Here is a 16,447-nt window from a genome sequence, read left to right on the forward strand (position 1 = left end):
AAACAGACGTGGGACCCCTTGTTCAAAAAGCAGGGAAAAAAATGCTATTAAAAACATTGAAATATAAAGCTTTTCTCTCTCCTGACATCTTTCGCCTTAGCGGGCTTTAGTTTTTATTTGCCACGACTATAGCAAAGTAAAGAGAGTAAAGGGAAATCAAACATTTAAATTATTCCATGAATTTTACCGTTCATCCTTAAATTGTTCAGTGTTGGCTTAAAATGCAAATACAAGGGCATTTGGCTTGTATGCAGAATCACAGTTTGTGCTCTGTCGCTGGGATGCGCAGACGGACGGTCTTGTTGCTGGAGCAGCGGCAACGTCCCACACAACTTTTTCTCTCACTTCTCGATGCACGCACATTCTGCCAGGCTTCTCTCCCCCGGCTTGCTGACGAGCGGGGGAAGGGCTGGAAGGGAAAGGAGAGTTCTTTGGGGTCTCTGCTGTTCGTCCTATGTCATCATTTTGGGGTGCGTAGCTGGTGAACACGGGGAAGTTACAGGAGCAGGAAACCATAGGGTCAGTTTCCTATTCAGGCGTGTTTCTCAGAACCGTGCATGGCCTCCTGAGTCTGAAGCAAAGTCTGGTTTGAAGGGAGAACATGGTCTTGTGGAGCAGCCGCGGTCCTCGAGTACTTGTCGATGCAACACGCTTACTTGTCCTGACTGTGAATGTCTCCGAACTGGCATGTGCGGGGGGCCCACCGGAATCCTTTGCTTGTGGGGTTGTGGGGCATCACACGCTCTATGTGGGAAGGAGTAGGGGAAATGCAGATCCCAGTACCTGCTCATATGTGCGCATGGCTGTCCCATCAGACTTCATTTACAAAATACACCTGCAAAGATAAAATTATGAAGAATTTCAAGAAGGTTATAGCAGAGCCTTACACCCAGCATGGGGCCCTTCTGAGCCTGGAGCCCTGTACACCTGCCTGGGTCCCACGTCTGTGAAGCTGGCCCTGGCAAGCATGTCCCTAGCCTGTGGCTCCATGGAGCTTTCAGTCTGGTAGAAGAAAGATGGTAGACATAACAATCATACAGATACACAGCTGTGGCTGACGTTAAGTGCTCTGAAAAGTGCAGTCGAAGGGGCTCTGGAAGTGTGTACCGGGGCCTGACCTGTTCTAAGGGGTTGGACGTGATAAAGTGATCATCAATGATGATTAGTAGCTAGCTAGGCAGTTTGAACTGCAAGTACGAAGGCCCTGTGACAGGAGGGAACATGGGACTGAAAGAGGGCTAGGCTGTGCTGCAAGGAGGCGTGGCGTGGGGCACAGTATGGGAAGGGGTTGGAGGAGAATGTGGGGGTCTGAACATGTAGACTTTGCAAACTGTGTCAGGATGTCTGGATCTTGTCCTACATGCAGTAGGCATAGTACCAGAGGTCTTAGACTGGGAAGAAGTTGCCTGTGTGACATGATTTTTTTTTTTTTTTTTTTTAAGATTTATTGTTTGGGGGGTGCGGGCAGAGGGAGGGAATCTCCAGCAGTCTCCCCGCTGAGCGAGGAGCCCTACTTGGGGCTGGATCCCACGACCGTGAGATCACGACCTGAGCCGAAATCAAGAATCAGACGCCCAACCAACATGATTCTTACCCTCAGGCCAATCTAGATGCAGTCCATTTGTAGTTAGAACATTCATGAGAAAACGAAAAGGCAACTTCCTTGTGTTTTGTTTGGGCAGGTTATGGAGGAATTTTACAATATATTTGGTCCCGAACTAAAGGCAGTGACAGGGGATCCCAAGCGCATCGATGATGTCCTGTGCAGGGTGGACAGCCTGGTCACCCCCATGGAAAACCTGGCCTTTGACCCCTTCAGCATCAAGTCTTCCCAGTACTGGAAATACGTGATGGATGACTTTAAGATTGAAGTTCTGGCAAGTAACTCATCGATTCATTTAATCTTGGAAGCTGATACCATGTTTTCCCCATGTTAAATTAGTTATTTAGTCATGCTTAGCATTTTTTTTAAGTTCTAAAAAGTAATACCTGCTTATTTGTAAAAAAAAAAAAAAATATATATATATATATAACAAAAACAAAAACACCCAGAAACGATGTGGAGGAGTATAGGTAGAAGTGAACATTCCTTAATCTCCTTTGTCCCAATTCCTATCCCTTGGTAGAATAAGGTTAAATCAAGCTGGACACAGTAGCATTTCTACAAAGGTAGGTATGGTGCATAATTGGAGAGGATGTAGGAGGGTGATGAATGAGACTTGATTTAGTAGACAGCAGGGAGCCATTGAAGGTGGTTGACCAGTGGGGTGAGGTAATCAGAATTATGGTTGAGAAAGGTTCTTCTGGTCACAGCATAGGCTGATTTGGGCTGGGGTATGACAGGAGGTGGGGAGATGATACGGGAGGTTGTGGCTTGGGGTGTGGAGGAGGCAGAGCCGTCAAAGAGGGACTGTACTGAGAATATAGTTTCACTCCACACTGTGTGATAGGATGGTGGATGGTTCATCATGCATACCTTTTCAGCTTCATGTGGGAAGTACATCAGTAGCATTCCCATTTATAACCCCAGAGCATCTTTTTATATGGACAACCCCAGACAGTTCTTCTTGGGTTTTCTAAACACTTCCATTAAAAAAAAAAGATTATTTGAGAGAGAGAGAGCACACGAGGAGGGGGAGGGACAGAGGGAGAAGGGAGCGAGAGAATCCTCTGGCAGACTCCCTGCTGAGCACGGAGCCTAATGTGGAGCTTGATCTCAGGACCCTGAAATCATGACCTGAGCCGAAATCGGGAGTCGGCCGCTTAACCGACTGAGCCATCCAGGGGCCCCCAAACATTTCCATTTTAATTGTATCTAGTTTATTCTCAGCTTCTATTTTATTTAAGTGTTATTAGTTTTTAAATTGAAATTTTCATTGTCACTTTGTCAAGTAATACTAAAAGGCTATTAATAAGAAAAAGCAGCCCTATGCTTAACTCCTCTCCATTCCCATTCTTGCTGTCATTTTTCATAATTCTAGATTTTTTTGTTGTTGTTTACCTTCCTATTTCCTAAAGAACATGCCAATGTGGTTACTTTCTGATTTATCAAATTTAATCAGTTTTAGACACCTATTAACTTTTCAGAGTAGATATAGACTTGCGTGTCCTATTCCTACCCCTATCCCTCTTTGCCTCTTTGTCATCTAACATAGTTTTATCATAACTTTTGGTTAAATTAATGGTTAGTGTTTACTCATTATGTCTGTGCAAATATTGCTCACTGCTGAGTCAAGAAGACCATCATAACCACACCACCTTTCTCGTACAACCCTTCATTTTTCCTAAAGTTAATCATTGCTTTTATTTTTATTTGCTTGGTTATTTACATACTTGTTATTCTTTTTCCCAACTGCTCTAACATTTCTGCCACATATCTAATGGGTTCCATCTGCTCAAAAATATCAGTGCTATTATTTTCCTAGAGGCCTTTGTCCCAGAGCTCTCTCTCTTTCTGCTCCAGTCTAGATTGTTGGCTCTTTAGACTTACTGCAAAGTAGTCACCCTAGGACTTCTTATCTCTTCTGATCTGTGTTGGATCCTGTTTTCTAGATTTCACATCTTCCTCTTGTGGCTCTTTGTTTCGCTGGCACACAATTTTTAGAAGCTTTCTAAGAAACTTTTCATGGGACATATATTTTTTCAGTCTTGTATGTGTGAATTCTGAAGTAAAGTTATAGAATTTAAGGTTGAAGTAACTTTTTTCAGAAATTTGAAGGTATTCATTGATTTCTAGCTTCCAGTGTTATTAGAATTCTGATTTTTTTTTTTTTTTTTGAGAGAGAGTGTGTGTGCATGCAAAGTTAGGGGGCAGAGGGAGAGAGAGAATCTTAAGCAGGCTTCATGCCCAATGTGGAGCCCACTGTGGGACTCAGTCTCACGACCCTGAGATCATGACCTGAGCTGAAATCAAGAGTCAGATGCTTAACTGACTGAGTTACCCAGACGCTCCTGAATTCTGATGTTGCTCTGACTTAATTTTTCTAGAACCAACCTTCTGCTTTTTTTAGAGTGGGACAGGATGAGGGTACAGAGGAAGCAGAGTAGCCTGGTCATGCTGGGTAGAGAAGGGATCCTGTGTTTGCCTCTCAGCCTCCTGGTACCTGGTGTCTCCAAATGTTCAGCCTCCTGGAGTTTTCCTGGGGAGGAAATGGATTCCTACCTACTCCCCTGTTGCATCAGGTTGTAATTCTCTGCCTTCTGTAATGTTATTTATTTCCGTCTGCCTAAAACTCCTGAAGTATCTCTTCTTGCTGTTGTGTCCTCTCCTGTTTTCTTTGTTTATATGAGTTAACACTTAAAAAAATTTCCTTTTGGGGTGCTTGGGTGGCTCAGTCGTTAGGCGTCTACCTTCGGCTCAGGTCATGATCCCAGAGTCCTGGGATTGAGTCCCACATGGGGCTCCCTGCTCAGCGGAAAGCCTGCTTCTCCCTCTCCCACTCCCCCTGCTTGTGTTCCCTCTCTCGCTGTCTCTCTCTCTCTGTCAAATAAATAAAAAAATCTTAAAAAACAACAACAGCAAATTTCCTTTTGACCATTTTGAACTGAATGAGGGGAGGGATCAGAAAGCCAATGCAGCCAATCTGCTATTTTTAATTGGACACCAGCTTCCACTAAAGCACAATGGAAATCCATATCAAATCATGAATTTCTTTTTTGCTTATTTCTTGCCACTTTGTTTTTGCAGGATAGTTATAGGGACATAAGGACTGGGGTTGTGGGGGGTTTTTTTGACCTTTTTTTGACCTTTTTTTTTGGTCAGGTTATTGAGAAAGAAGCAAAAAATTTTATTGATGAATCTTTCAAGACACTTCGGTCAGCTGAAGCAGCATTCGACATGCTTTTAAAATTTAAGCATATTCGTTCACGGGAAGCTATCAATCGACAAATGATGATGAAATTTAATGATATCCTTGCACAGTATTGCAAAGAGGTAACTGGTAGATCTATAGGTGCCATAGCAGTAAAAGGCATTTGGCAAAATGTGCAGAATTGAGTCATGCTCTTATCTGTCTCTCCCATCCAAATTCAGAGGAACTGTGGAATTTTCCCAAATAAGCATGTCACATACCACAGGTAACCAAAACAAAGTGGGTTGGTTGGTTGGTTTAGTGAAGAAATTCGGTAAGAATTTATCAAGTACAATATTATATAGCTCACACTGTGATGGGCTCTGTATGAGTTAGTAGTAGTAAGAATCACATTAATCATTGTGGAAGTCCTAGCTAACTATGTGTGTGTTTATATATTCGGAAAACTGTTCCTGGGGCTCACAAAATCCAAATATGGGGTTAGACAGAGAGACAGAGAGATGAACAAAACACAGATTCTGCCTTCGAAGAAGTCAGTATCTAGTGGGAGAAACAGACCAAAAAAATTGCTTATCATTTTATTCAGAGGATAAAGGATTTTATTCAGAGGATAAAATGAGAATATGCGATATAATCAGTTGGAGTGACATAAAGGGATAAAGTGATTTCCGAATGTGTAGTTTCCTCTTGCCGCTGGAACAAGGTACTACAAGCTTTGTGACTTCAAACCACACAGATTTGTTATCTTATATAGGATTTTGAAGGTCAGGAGTCTGCCATGGTGTCACTGGGTTGAAATCCAAGGGTCAGCAGGGCTGTATTCCTTTCTGGAGTCTCTAGGGAGAATCGATTTTCTTGTTGTTGTTTTTTTTCCCCCCCAGCTTTTAGAGATTCATGGCCCCCTTCCATCTTCAAAGCCAGCAATGGCTAGTCCCGTGTCCATAGCTCTGACCCTCTCCTCTGCCTCCCTCTTCCTCTTTTAAGGACCCCTGTGATTACCTTGGGCCCACCCAGCTAATTCAGGGTTATTGCCCTATTATAAGGTCAGCTGCTTGGCAACCTTGAGTCCCCTTTTTCGTATAATGTAACATAGCCACGGGTTCTGGGGGTCAGGACCATTACTGGGGGGCTGCTAGTCTGTCTCCCACATCTGATTACCCACACGAGAGTGTGGAGCTCCTTTTAAAATGCAGGTCCAGCCCATGTGGTCCCGCAATTCCACTTCTGGGCATAGACCCTAAAGAAGTGAAAACAGAGTCTTGAAGAGAGATTTGCACACCCGTGTTCAAAGCAGTACTGTTCACACTAGCCAAAATGTGCAAACAACCCAAATGTCTATTGATAGAGGAATGGATACACAAAATGTGGTCTCTCCATGCAAAGGAATATGATTCATCCTTAAAGATGAAGGACATTCTGACACCTGGATGAACCTGTAAGCATTCTGTTAAGTGAGATAGAAAACCCCACCTACTCTGATTCCACCTACACGAGGTGCGTAGAGGAGTCAAATTAGGAGACAGAAGGTAGAGTGGTTGAGTGCCAGTGGTCGGGGAGGAGGATGGGGAGTTAATGTTTCATGGGGACAGAGTCTCAGTTTGGGAAGGATGAAACAGTTCTGGAGACGGATGGTGGCGCTGGTTATATGGTGGTGGGTGTGAATGTGCTTCATGCACTGAAATGCCCTTAAAGATGGGCATTTCATGCTATGCATATTTTACCATAATTTGAAAAAATCACATAAATCATTAAAAAAATCTCAGTGGTGCATGTGTGTGGGCACACACAGGCGCACAGTGCAGGCTTGGCCGCTGGTCATGCCTAGAACAGATTTCAGAATATCTAATAAGTCACTGAAATGATTGTACCTAGTCTGTAGTAATAAGGCAATTTGGAGCACAAAGAAAAAACTGCTGGGGTGTAAGAAAAAATAGTAAATGATAAGTAGCCGAGAGCATGATTCTGTATCTCATTCGATTTCTGACGTTCCAGCGTTCATTGCTCTAAAGACACCTCAAGTTCAGTCTTTCTTGGCTCACATGCCGAAGCGTACCACTTACAGAGTACCTCTGCTTTTCAGATCGACATAGTTAATAAACTCTTTGTTCAGAACCTGGACAACCCACCGTTGTACAAGAATCACCCTCCAGTAGCAGGTGCAATCTACTGGGAACGGTCCCTGTTCTTTCGGATCAAGCACACCATCCTCAGGTTTCAGGAAGTGGAGGAAATACTGGACAGCGACCGAGGAAGAGAAGTATGTTGCTTTTGCTGGAGTCGTCCCCTTGTGTATTTCCGAGACCACGTAGGGTTGCCTGTGGGAGGAGCACATCCATCTCCCTGAACTTGATCTTCAGCTTCTCTGGAATACTGTCCCTCCCCCCGACCCATGGGTTTTGTATGTTAGATCACTGGGGTTGACAAACCTTTCATTTAAATGTTCAGAGAGTAAATGTTTTAGGCATTTGCAGGTCGTACCCTGCCATGGCGTAGCAAGAAAGTAGCCGTAGAGAGTATGACAACGAACAGGCATGGCCGTGTTCTAATAAAATTTCCTTTACTAGCGCCGAAATTCTGATTTCGTGTACTTTTCACATGTCACAAAGCACTGTTGTTCTTTTTGGGTTCCTGCTAATCATTTAAAAATGTAAAAGCTGTTCTTCGCTCTCGGGCTGCACCAAAGGCAGCCCACGGGCTGGGGTCTGCTGATCTCTGCTAGTTGGTGTGGATTTCAAGCCATACCATCTTAAACACACCCTCCAAAATTTGTGAAAATCTGTACACTTCCTTCTGCAAAATGTGCTCACAGATCATTTTTTTAAAAAGAGGACGATTGGGGGAAGAGCAAGAGCGAGAGAGAAAAGTGTTATTTCCAAGGGCAAACTGACAATTGCCTGAATTCTTTGACAGGTAAAACAAAAGTACTTGGAAGTGGGTAGGACGATGAAGGACTATGAGGACAGAAAGTACGAGCAGTGGAGAGAGGCCACGGAGCTGGTCCTGCCCACTCTTATGAAGAAGAGTCTGCTCACTAAGGTGTGTATTTCCAGATCCTTGCCCAGGTTAGGGCGGTCAGGGCAGGTGATGGCGTCTGCCATTTTCTTGAGGTTTGGTGTGTTGCCATGCTTGCCTTTGATGGGTATTTCCAAAATCAAAGGCAAAGAAGGGCCGAGGCTGCCCGGGGAGGAGATGGAGGCAGCATCTCGTCATGGCTAGGAAACGTGCCGGAATCCAGCAGCCCTGTTCACTCCATGGGCAAGCGGCTCAATTCCGAGCCTCAGTTTCCCCATTTGTAAAATGAGTCGGATCAGAGGACCTCAACACACAAAGTACTCGTTGAACCATGTGTGAAACAGCTGGCAGTTGACCTACGGGAAAATGCCATTTCCCGTGATTCACCCCTGTGCACGGCACTTGCGCTATACAGAGCCTGCTACACGGCAGATGCTCAGTAAAGAAATCCTCGGGGGGAGGAGAGACCTGGGCGTGGAGGCTTTAGAACTGTGGTCTCTGAAATCCTGCAGCAGGGACCAAAATGAGCACAGAGGGCCAGATGGGGTTGGTAGAGAAGCCAGAATTCTGGATTTTTACATGCAGTTGACCAATTTGGGAATGTGAGTGACTAAATTAAATTCTTTAAACACTGTTCACTGAACAAAATATGTATTCGAGCTAGCTCCAGCCGGCTCCCCAGTCTGGCCCCATCTAGGGCCCTACGCTGATCTTTTTCAAATGTATGTGGACCTTGGGTTGTACGGGCTGCTTCTCGGACCACCCCTACCATGCTTGTGAGACCTCTCTTCCACAGACTTCTTCTGTTGCTGACGAGATGGCCAATGCTGACAAGCAGTCTCTGTTTGCAATCAATTTTTCACCTGCTCTCAAGGAGATTATTAACGAAACAAAGTACTTGGAACAGCTAGGATTCTCTGTCCCTGAATTAGCAAGAAATGTTGCTCTCCAGGAGGACAAATTTCTTAGGTAAAAAAGATTCTTCTCTTAAATCAACAGTAAACTTATTGATCTCGGGACCCCTTTATACATTCTTAAAAATTCATGCTAACCCTACCCCCTCCTGCTTGCTTTTTTCTGCATTTTATAGCCACCAGGATGAGAAATTAAAACTAAGCAATGTTTAAACTATGTATTCATCCATTCATCTAAAAGTAACGGTAACAACTCCATTACATGTTAACATAAATAAGTTTCTAATGAAAAGTAACCAATATTTTCCAAAAAAGAAAGTCAGTGGGAAGACTGGCATTATTTTCAATTTCTGCAAGTTTTTCTATCAAAGCTCTGGCCTGGGGGTGCCTGGATGGCTCAGTCAGTTAAGTGTCTGACTCTCGGTCTTGGCTTGGGTCTTGGTCTTGGCTCGGGTCTCAATCTCAAGGTCGTGAGTTCGAGCCCCGTGTTGGGCTCCATGCTGGGCGGGGAGTCTGCTTAAAAAAAAAAAAAAAAGACATAGCTTAAGCCTGGTTAATAGTCTTTTGTAACCTATCTAAAAGGTTAAGCTTTTTATGAGCTCCATTGTACGTCCTCGTATCAGTGACTTTCCTATGATGCACAGGTACACGGAAGGAGTACAGCGTATGTTGGATCATTATCACATGCTCATAGGAACGTTAAATGAGGCAGAGTCTCTTCTTCTCGACGATCATTCCCAGGAATTAATAAGAGTGTTTAGGTCTGGATATAAGAGGCTAAACTGGAACTCACTAGGTAACATAATTCATCTACCTATTTATTACCTTTTAGACTTCGGGATGCAAAAATAATTTTTTTTAGATTGTTTTAGTTGAATTATAATTTTTGTGTGTATGTAGATGTCGCTAACACCTGAGTTTTGAACATTAATCATTTATACTTGGTGGAACTTAGAATTAATCTCAAGGCTTTAGTTGGGACTGAAGACCAGATAGGATGCCATTTGGACACTCTGCTGACCCAACCCTTTGTCCTCCAAAAATAAAATGACTTTTACTTTTTTCCTAATATTTTTCTAATATTAAAATTTTAATTTTGAAATAATTTGTGGATTCACACCCAGTTGTAAGAATTAATAGAGGTGCTGTGTATGCTTTACTCAGTGTCTCCCCCCAGTGGTAACTTCTTGCAAAACTGTAGTACAACTCACACTCCAGACACATTGACATTGATACAGTTGAGATGCAGAGCGTTTCCACACTGCAGGGGGAACTCATGTTGCCCTTTTAAAGTCATATCCACTTCACTCTCTTTCCTAGCCCCAAGCCCTGCAACCAGGAATCTGCTCTCCATGTCTATAATTTTGTGATTTCAAGAGTGTTATATAAATGAAATTGTACATAGCCTTTTTGGGTTGGCTTTTCTCTGTTAGCATAATTCCCTGGAAGGTTGTCCAAGTTGTTACATGTATCAGTAGTGTGTTCCTTTGGCGGCTAGAATCCCATGGTATCGATGTGCCCTAATTTAGCCATTCACCTGTTGAAGGATACCTGGATCGTTTCCAGGTTTGGCTATGGTGAGTAAACATTTGTGCTAGAAAAATATTTGTGTGTGGGGCTTTATGTGAACATGAGTTTCATTTCTCTGGGATAAATGCTCAGGAGTGCAATTTCTGGGTCCTATGCTACTTGCATGTTTAGGCTTTATTATTATTGTTGTTATTATTTGCCGTGGTGTTTTCCAGAGTGGCTGTGCCATTTTACATTTCCATCAGCAATGTATGTTCCATTTTTTTCTGGGTCTTGGCCAGCATTTTGGTATTGTCACTGTTTTTTAAATTGCATAGCTGTGTAATGGTCTCATTGTGCTTTTTATTTGCATTTCTGTATTGGCTAATGATGTTGAGCATGGTTTCATGTGCTTGTTTGCCTCTGTGTGTCTTCTTTGGTGAAATGTCTATGTCTTTTGCCCCTCTGCTAATTATACTGTTTGCTTTTTTACTTTGAGTTTTGAGAGTTCTTTATATATTTAGATACTAGCCCCTTGTTGGATATGTGGTTTGCAAATATTTTCTCCCACTCCGTAGCTTGTGTTTTCATTGTCCTAACAGTGTCTTTTGCAGACTGAAAGTTTAAAATTTTGAGAACCGCATTTTATCAAGTTTTCCTTTTATGGATCATGCTTTTGGTGTCAAGTCTAAGGACTCTTTTTGCCTCAACCTACATCCCAAAGACTTTCTTCTATTTTTTTTCTAAATATGTTATAATTTTATATTTTACAGTTAAGTTTGTGATCAATCTTGAGTTAATTGTTTTGTACAAAGTGCGAGACTTAAGTTGAAATTTATTTCTCCTCCTCCTTCCTCCTTTTCTTCTTCCTTCTCTCCCCCTCCTCCAATTGCTTCAGCATCATTTATTGAAAAGGCTAACTTTTTCCATTAAATTGAATTGGCATCTTTGTTAAAAAAAAAAAAAAAAAAAACTACCTGGGCATATTTGTATGGGTCTGCTTCTGGGTTCTTTATTTTTTTTCCATTGATCTATGTGTCTGTTCCTCTGCTAGTATCACAGTCTTGATTACTGTAGCTATATGGTATAAGTCTTGAAATTGGCTAGGTTGATTCTTCTCATTTTTTTTCTTAAGCAAATTGTTTTGGCTGTTCTAGTTCTTTGCTTTTCCATATAAATTTTAGAATAATCTTGTCTATATCTACCAAAAAATGCTTGCTGGGAGTTATGTTAGCTCTGTATATAATTTGAGGAAAATTGATATCGGTACTATGTTGAGCTTTGCAATCCATGAATATGGTATATCTTTCCATTTATTTAGATCTTTGATTTCTTTCATTAGCACTGCGTAGTTTTCAACGTACAAGTTTTGTACATGTTTTGTTAGATTTATGCGGAAGTGGTTAATCTTTTGTTGAGTGGTTGTCAATGATACTGTGTTTTTAATTTTGGTGTCTACATGTTTGTTGTTAGTTTATAGAGATACAATTAATTTTTTGTACACAGTCCCTTCTACCTCCATGGCCTTCTCTGATACTACCATGGCAGGCATGAGGAGCAGAGGGGTTGGGGTACCTCATCACAGTATTAGGAAGGTGGGAGTCTAGGTCCCCCAACTGGTCCTTATTGGCAAGGGCTTGGGTGAGGTCACAGTTTTTTCTATGGTGTTTGGCTAGAGTAGAGCAGTTACTGTGTAAAATTTTCTGTCTTGCCAGGGTCCCTTTCCTGGTGCTTTGGCTAGAGAGAGCAGGCTTTTTTGGGGCTTTGGCATTTATGGGTTGCCAACTTCTTAAGCTCAAAGTCTGAGATATAGAAGGAAAAGGAACCCAGGGAACTCATTCTTCAGGTCCCAAGGTCCCTAGCTGGTTGGCTTCTACTCTTTTCTTCTCTATTTTTTAGAGTTTTATATTTGTTTTATAGATAATGTGCAGGGTTCTTAACTATCTTTAGCAGGAGGAATAAGGAAAAGCATGTCTACTCCCTCTTCTTAGAAGTAGAAGTTCCCTTTTTAATTTAAAATTTTTTGAATATTTTATTTATTTGACAGAGAGAGGGTGCACACAAGCAGGCGAAACAGCAGGCAGAGGGAGGGGGAGAAACAGTCTCTCTGCAAGCAGGCAGCCTGATGTGGGGCTCGATCCCAGGACTCTGGGATCATGACCTGAGCCGAAAGCAGATGCTTAACCAACAGCCACCCAGGCACCCTCCCTTTACTTTTATTTATTTTTATTTTTTTTATTATGTTAGTCACCATACAGTACATCATTAGTTTTTGATGTAGTGTTCCAGGATTCATTATTTGCGTATAACACCCAGAGCTCATTACAACACGTGCCCTTTACTATTTTAAATAAGCAAGGCATTTTTAATCTTTTTTCCTTCTTTTCAAATATTCTCTCCTCTTTTCCTTGTCATTTCCTTCTCTTCTTCCCTTCTCCTTTGTATGGAGAACATGTATATTTGGACTTGGGCTCCAGAGTTAAACGTCCAGCTCTCCCCATGTGACTCAACCTTGTGGAGGCTCAGTGTCCTCATCTGTAAAGTCAGCATAATCTTAGTACCCAATCCACAGGATTGTTGTAAAAATTTGATGACATAGTAACATGTTTAGACCACTACCTGACAAATTACATGTTCTTAATCCAGGTTTACTATTCATGTTATTGCTGGCTACTTTTCTAAGCAACAGGCCAAAGGAGACTGGAGGCAGGTTAGGGTAGAGTGGAGGGTTCATGCTTCCATGGCAGTGGGAAGACAGCAGAGTTGGACCTTCTCTTTCTCCTCACAGTGCGTTAGATGATGATTAGCTAAAATCTGAACAGAGAAAATTTATCATTTCTTGATTCTTTTTTTGAAGATTTTATTTATTTGAGCGCGAGAGAGTGAGTGAGAAAGAGCACAAACAGTGGGAAGGGACAAAGGGAGAGGGAGAAGCAGTCTCCCCACTGAGCAGGGAGCGCAATGTGGGGCTCGATCCCAGGACCCTGGGATCATGACCTGAGCCGAAGGTGGACGCCTCACTGACTGAACCACCCAGGCGTCCCTGGTTGATTCTGAGAACAGGGCTCCTTGTCCTGGTCCCTAAAAGTGCTAAGTGTTTGTTTGCCACCACAAAGACCCAAAGGGATGAGATGAGCAGGGTCTTTCCTGTGAAGGGATGCCAGTATTAACCTTCCAGATGTTGGTGGGCAGGGTATGGAAAGAAAGAGTTGAAAGCCAAATATCTTTTTCTTGTTCTCCTTTTTTTCCCCAAAGGTATTGCTGACTACATAACTCGGTGCAAACAGGCCATTGGGAAATTTGAGTCCCTTGTCCACCAGATTCATAAGAATGCAGATGACATTTCTAACAGGCTTACGTTAATAGAGTCTATAAATCTCTTTAAATATCCGGCACCTAAAAGTGAGGAAGATCTCCCAGGTAGGTATGATTTCTTGTTTCTCTGATTACAGAAGAAATGAAAAGAACCTGTTGGTTATGATTGCACGCATACTCACACATTTATTCCATGAACGGAATAAAACCATTCCTAAAGATCTCAGTCATTTACTTGAAAGGATCATGAGTAATTCTTGCTTTTTGCCATGTTTTATATATTGCTTAGACAGTTTTACAAATTCCTGAGTCTGTGAAAATCAGTAGTACTCTTGTCAATAACTTTGTAACAGTAAAGTAGATTGTGTTTTTATGGACGCACATTTACTTGTTTCAACAAGGTATTTTAAGTGGTCTTAGAGTAGTCAAAAGCAATTTAAGAAAAGCAAGATTGCCCAGAGGTATAAAAGTCATCTTTTGTATGTGGTCTGTTTTGGCATGCACAATGGGCATTCCCATGTTGTCGTTTATTTTTTGCTTAGGGCATGTCTTGACTTTTGGTATTGACTTATTTTCTGCTTTCAATCTCGGTTAGAGGCTGGTTTTGTATTTCTAAGAGATACAGCTAATGTTTGGATTGCTTTGTGAGTAATGTCCTTTCCTGCGTTCATGAAGAATGGTAACAGGTGTCTTGCTCTCTAGGCGTGAAGGAATTCTTTGAGCACATCGAACGAGAAAGGGCCAAAGATGTGGATCACATGGTCAGGTGGTATCTTGCCATTGGGCCTCTACTGACCAAAGTCGAGGGTCTGGTCATCCACACCAACACGGGCAAGGCTCCCAAGCTGGCCTCCTATTACGAATACTGGGAACATAAAATTTATGAGGTCTTGACAAAGCTCATCCTGAAGTAAGTTAATCTTGTTGCTTGTCTTAAAGACAGGGTGCATAGATTAAAATAGTTTACATATATGAATAGTTAAAGAGGGAGTCACAAAATGCAGAATAGAAATCATTTGGACAGTCTGCTTTCTGGTTTAAGGGTGACTTTCCATTTTGGCTCAACATTCAGAAAAGGAAATGATCCCTCTCCCCACTTCAACTATCTGAAAGACATACATGTGTCTCTCTCTTACAGAGAATTCTCTTACAGAGAATTCCTGTTGCTCAGTATTACCCCAATCCTAGGTGATGCCCTCCCCTGTATTGAGAGAGGCTGAACTGAAGGACATATGAGCCAATTACTCTCCCTGATGGTCTACAGTAAATCCCTGGCTGCTATGGGCATCACACATGTGTTGAATGCCTGTCGTGTGGGCCAGCCTCACAACAGACAAGGCTCTCCTGACCCCCCTAGAGGTCTCAGCCCACAGCCCAGCACCTCAGCTAGGCCAGGTGAAAGCTGACTGCCTGGGCTTCATTGCATTGACTTAGGATCATTCTAGGAATGCAGCCTAGGAACTTCATCACTGGGACTGTTACCTCCATATTGTCAAAGGTGGTGTTCATTTCATCATGCAACCCCTTTGTGAAGAACCCCAGAAGAAATTTCTCCAGCGTCCCTTCTGATCTTAGCCTCCTGAAAAAGTAGTTTTCTTTTTGTCCTTCATTTTTTTGTTGTTTTGTTTTTAAATGGTGTGGGGTCTATGAATTGTTGACTGTACAGCTTTCCCTTTTCTCCTTGGCTACTGGGAAACTCAATGAAATTTGTAGCCTAAATGCAGCAAGTATATAGGTATTTATGTTTGCATTGTCTCATTCTTGACTCTACATATATATATTTAAATCTATCATATATGGGAACTTACTTTGCACCAGGCTCGTGTTACACTCTTTACAATCTCATCCCCATTTTTCAGACACAGACTGTAGGGAGAATAGGTGACTTGCCTAGGGCCACACACACATCTAGTAAGAAGAAGGGCTAGGATGTGAACCTGGGTCAGTTATCACTTCATTAAACATCTGTGATTAGTGTCTCCTTTCTTATTTTATCCCACTTTGATTTTAGGGTCTCTTACTGCAGTTATTTTTGTGAGCTGCTAAAATCTATTTTGGAACAAGACATTAATAAATAAAACACCTTTGGTTGTCTTGCTTCCTGGACCCAGTTTGACAAATTTCACTAAGTTGATCCTTTACAAAGATCTGTTTTCTACACGTTTCATTTTTTTAATTGTTGCTTCTTAGATTCCTGCAGCAGCCCCTTACATAGGACACCTCCTGCAGTGTTTCCCTTTCTAATATGCTATGTTTTCCCCTGATCCATCCATCCATCCATGCACTCATTCATTCATTCATTCACAGGTTTCTTAGAGCCTGTACATGCCAGGCACTGGACCAGACAGGGCCCCTGTCCTTCTGGTGCTTCTCCATCCTCATAGGAGAGACACAAAACACAAGGAACCAGACATAACCAAAATGATTTCTGTGAAAGAAATAAGGCAGAATAGGGCTCCTGGGAGAAAACAGAGCAGCTGTTGTGACTGAGTGGTCAAGAAAGGCTTCCAGAGGCCGTGTTTGAGCTGAATCCTGAAGACAAGGAGCGAGCTACAAGAGGGAGGGACTTCCTGGGGGAAGACAAAGCCAGTGTGCAGACGGTTTTTCCTGAAACAGGTGGAACATTTTCTGGAAGTCATCACTGTTATTTAAGTGTCTTCCAACTACAAGATATTCACTTCCCAAAAGTAGAAATGAGCTATTGAAAAATGTAGGCCCAAACAGGGGCGCATAAGGAAACTCAGCGTACCCTGTCCCTTATAACGCTGCATGTGGTAGTCCTCACAGTGGGCTTTCACATGTGACTTCGGTGACGCCGGCTCTTTCATTCGAGTGTTGGTTGTACTTCAGTCCAGTGAGCCCTGGGTCTCTTTTATTAACCCCTCC

At 42.4% G+C, this 16,447-nt stretch overlaps 1 protein-coding gene across 2 annotated transcripts in view; it reads left to right on the plus strand.

Annotated features, from left to right (window-relative positions):
- DNAH10 (dynein axonemal heavy chain 10) overlaps positions 1-16,447 on the plus strand; it is a 130,706-nt gene that overhangs the window by 21,639 nt on the left and 92,620 nt on the right. The window contains exons 11-18 of one of the 2 annotated variants that reach the window (XM_044921325.1): positions 1,683-1,877; positions 4,763-4,933; positions 6,892-7,068; positions 7,722-7,847; positions 8,620-8,792; positions 9,382-9,533; positions 13,502-13,666; positions 14,264-14,471. In XM_044921325.1, coding sequence (XP_044777260.1) covers positions 1,683-1,877; positions 4,763-4,933; positions 6,892-7,068; positions 7,722-7,847; positions 8,620-8,792; positions 9,382-9,533; positions 13,502-13,666; positions 14,264-14,471 — 1,367 coding nt within the window. The remainder of the gene's footprint in view (positions 1-1,682; positions 1,878-4,762; positions 4,934-6,891; positions 7,069-7,721; positions 7,848-8,619; positions 8,793-9,381; positions 9,534-13,501; positions 13,667-14,263; positions 14,472-16,447) is intronic. The other variant, XM_021698501.2, reaches the window with a different exon arrangement.

This window comes from Neomonachus schauinslandi, chromosome 14, assembly GCF_002201575.2.
Source record: "Neomonachus schauinslandi chromosome 14, ASM220157v2, whole genome shotgun sequence".
Lineage (NCBI taxonomy): Eukaryota > Metazoa > Chordata > Mammalia > Carnivora > Phocidae > Neomonachus > Neomonachus schauinslandi.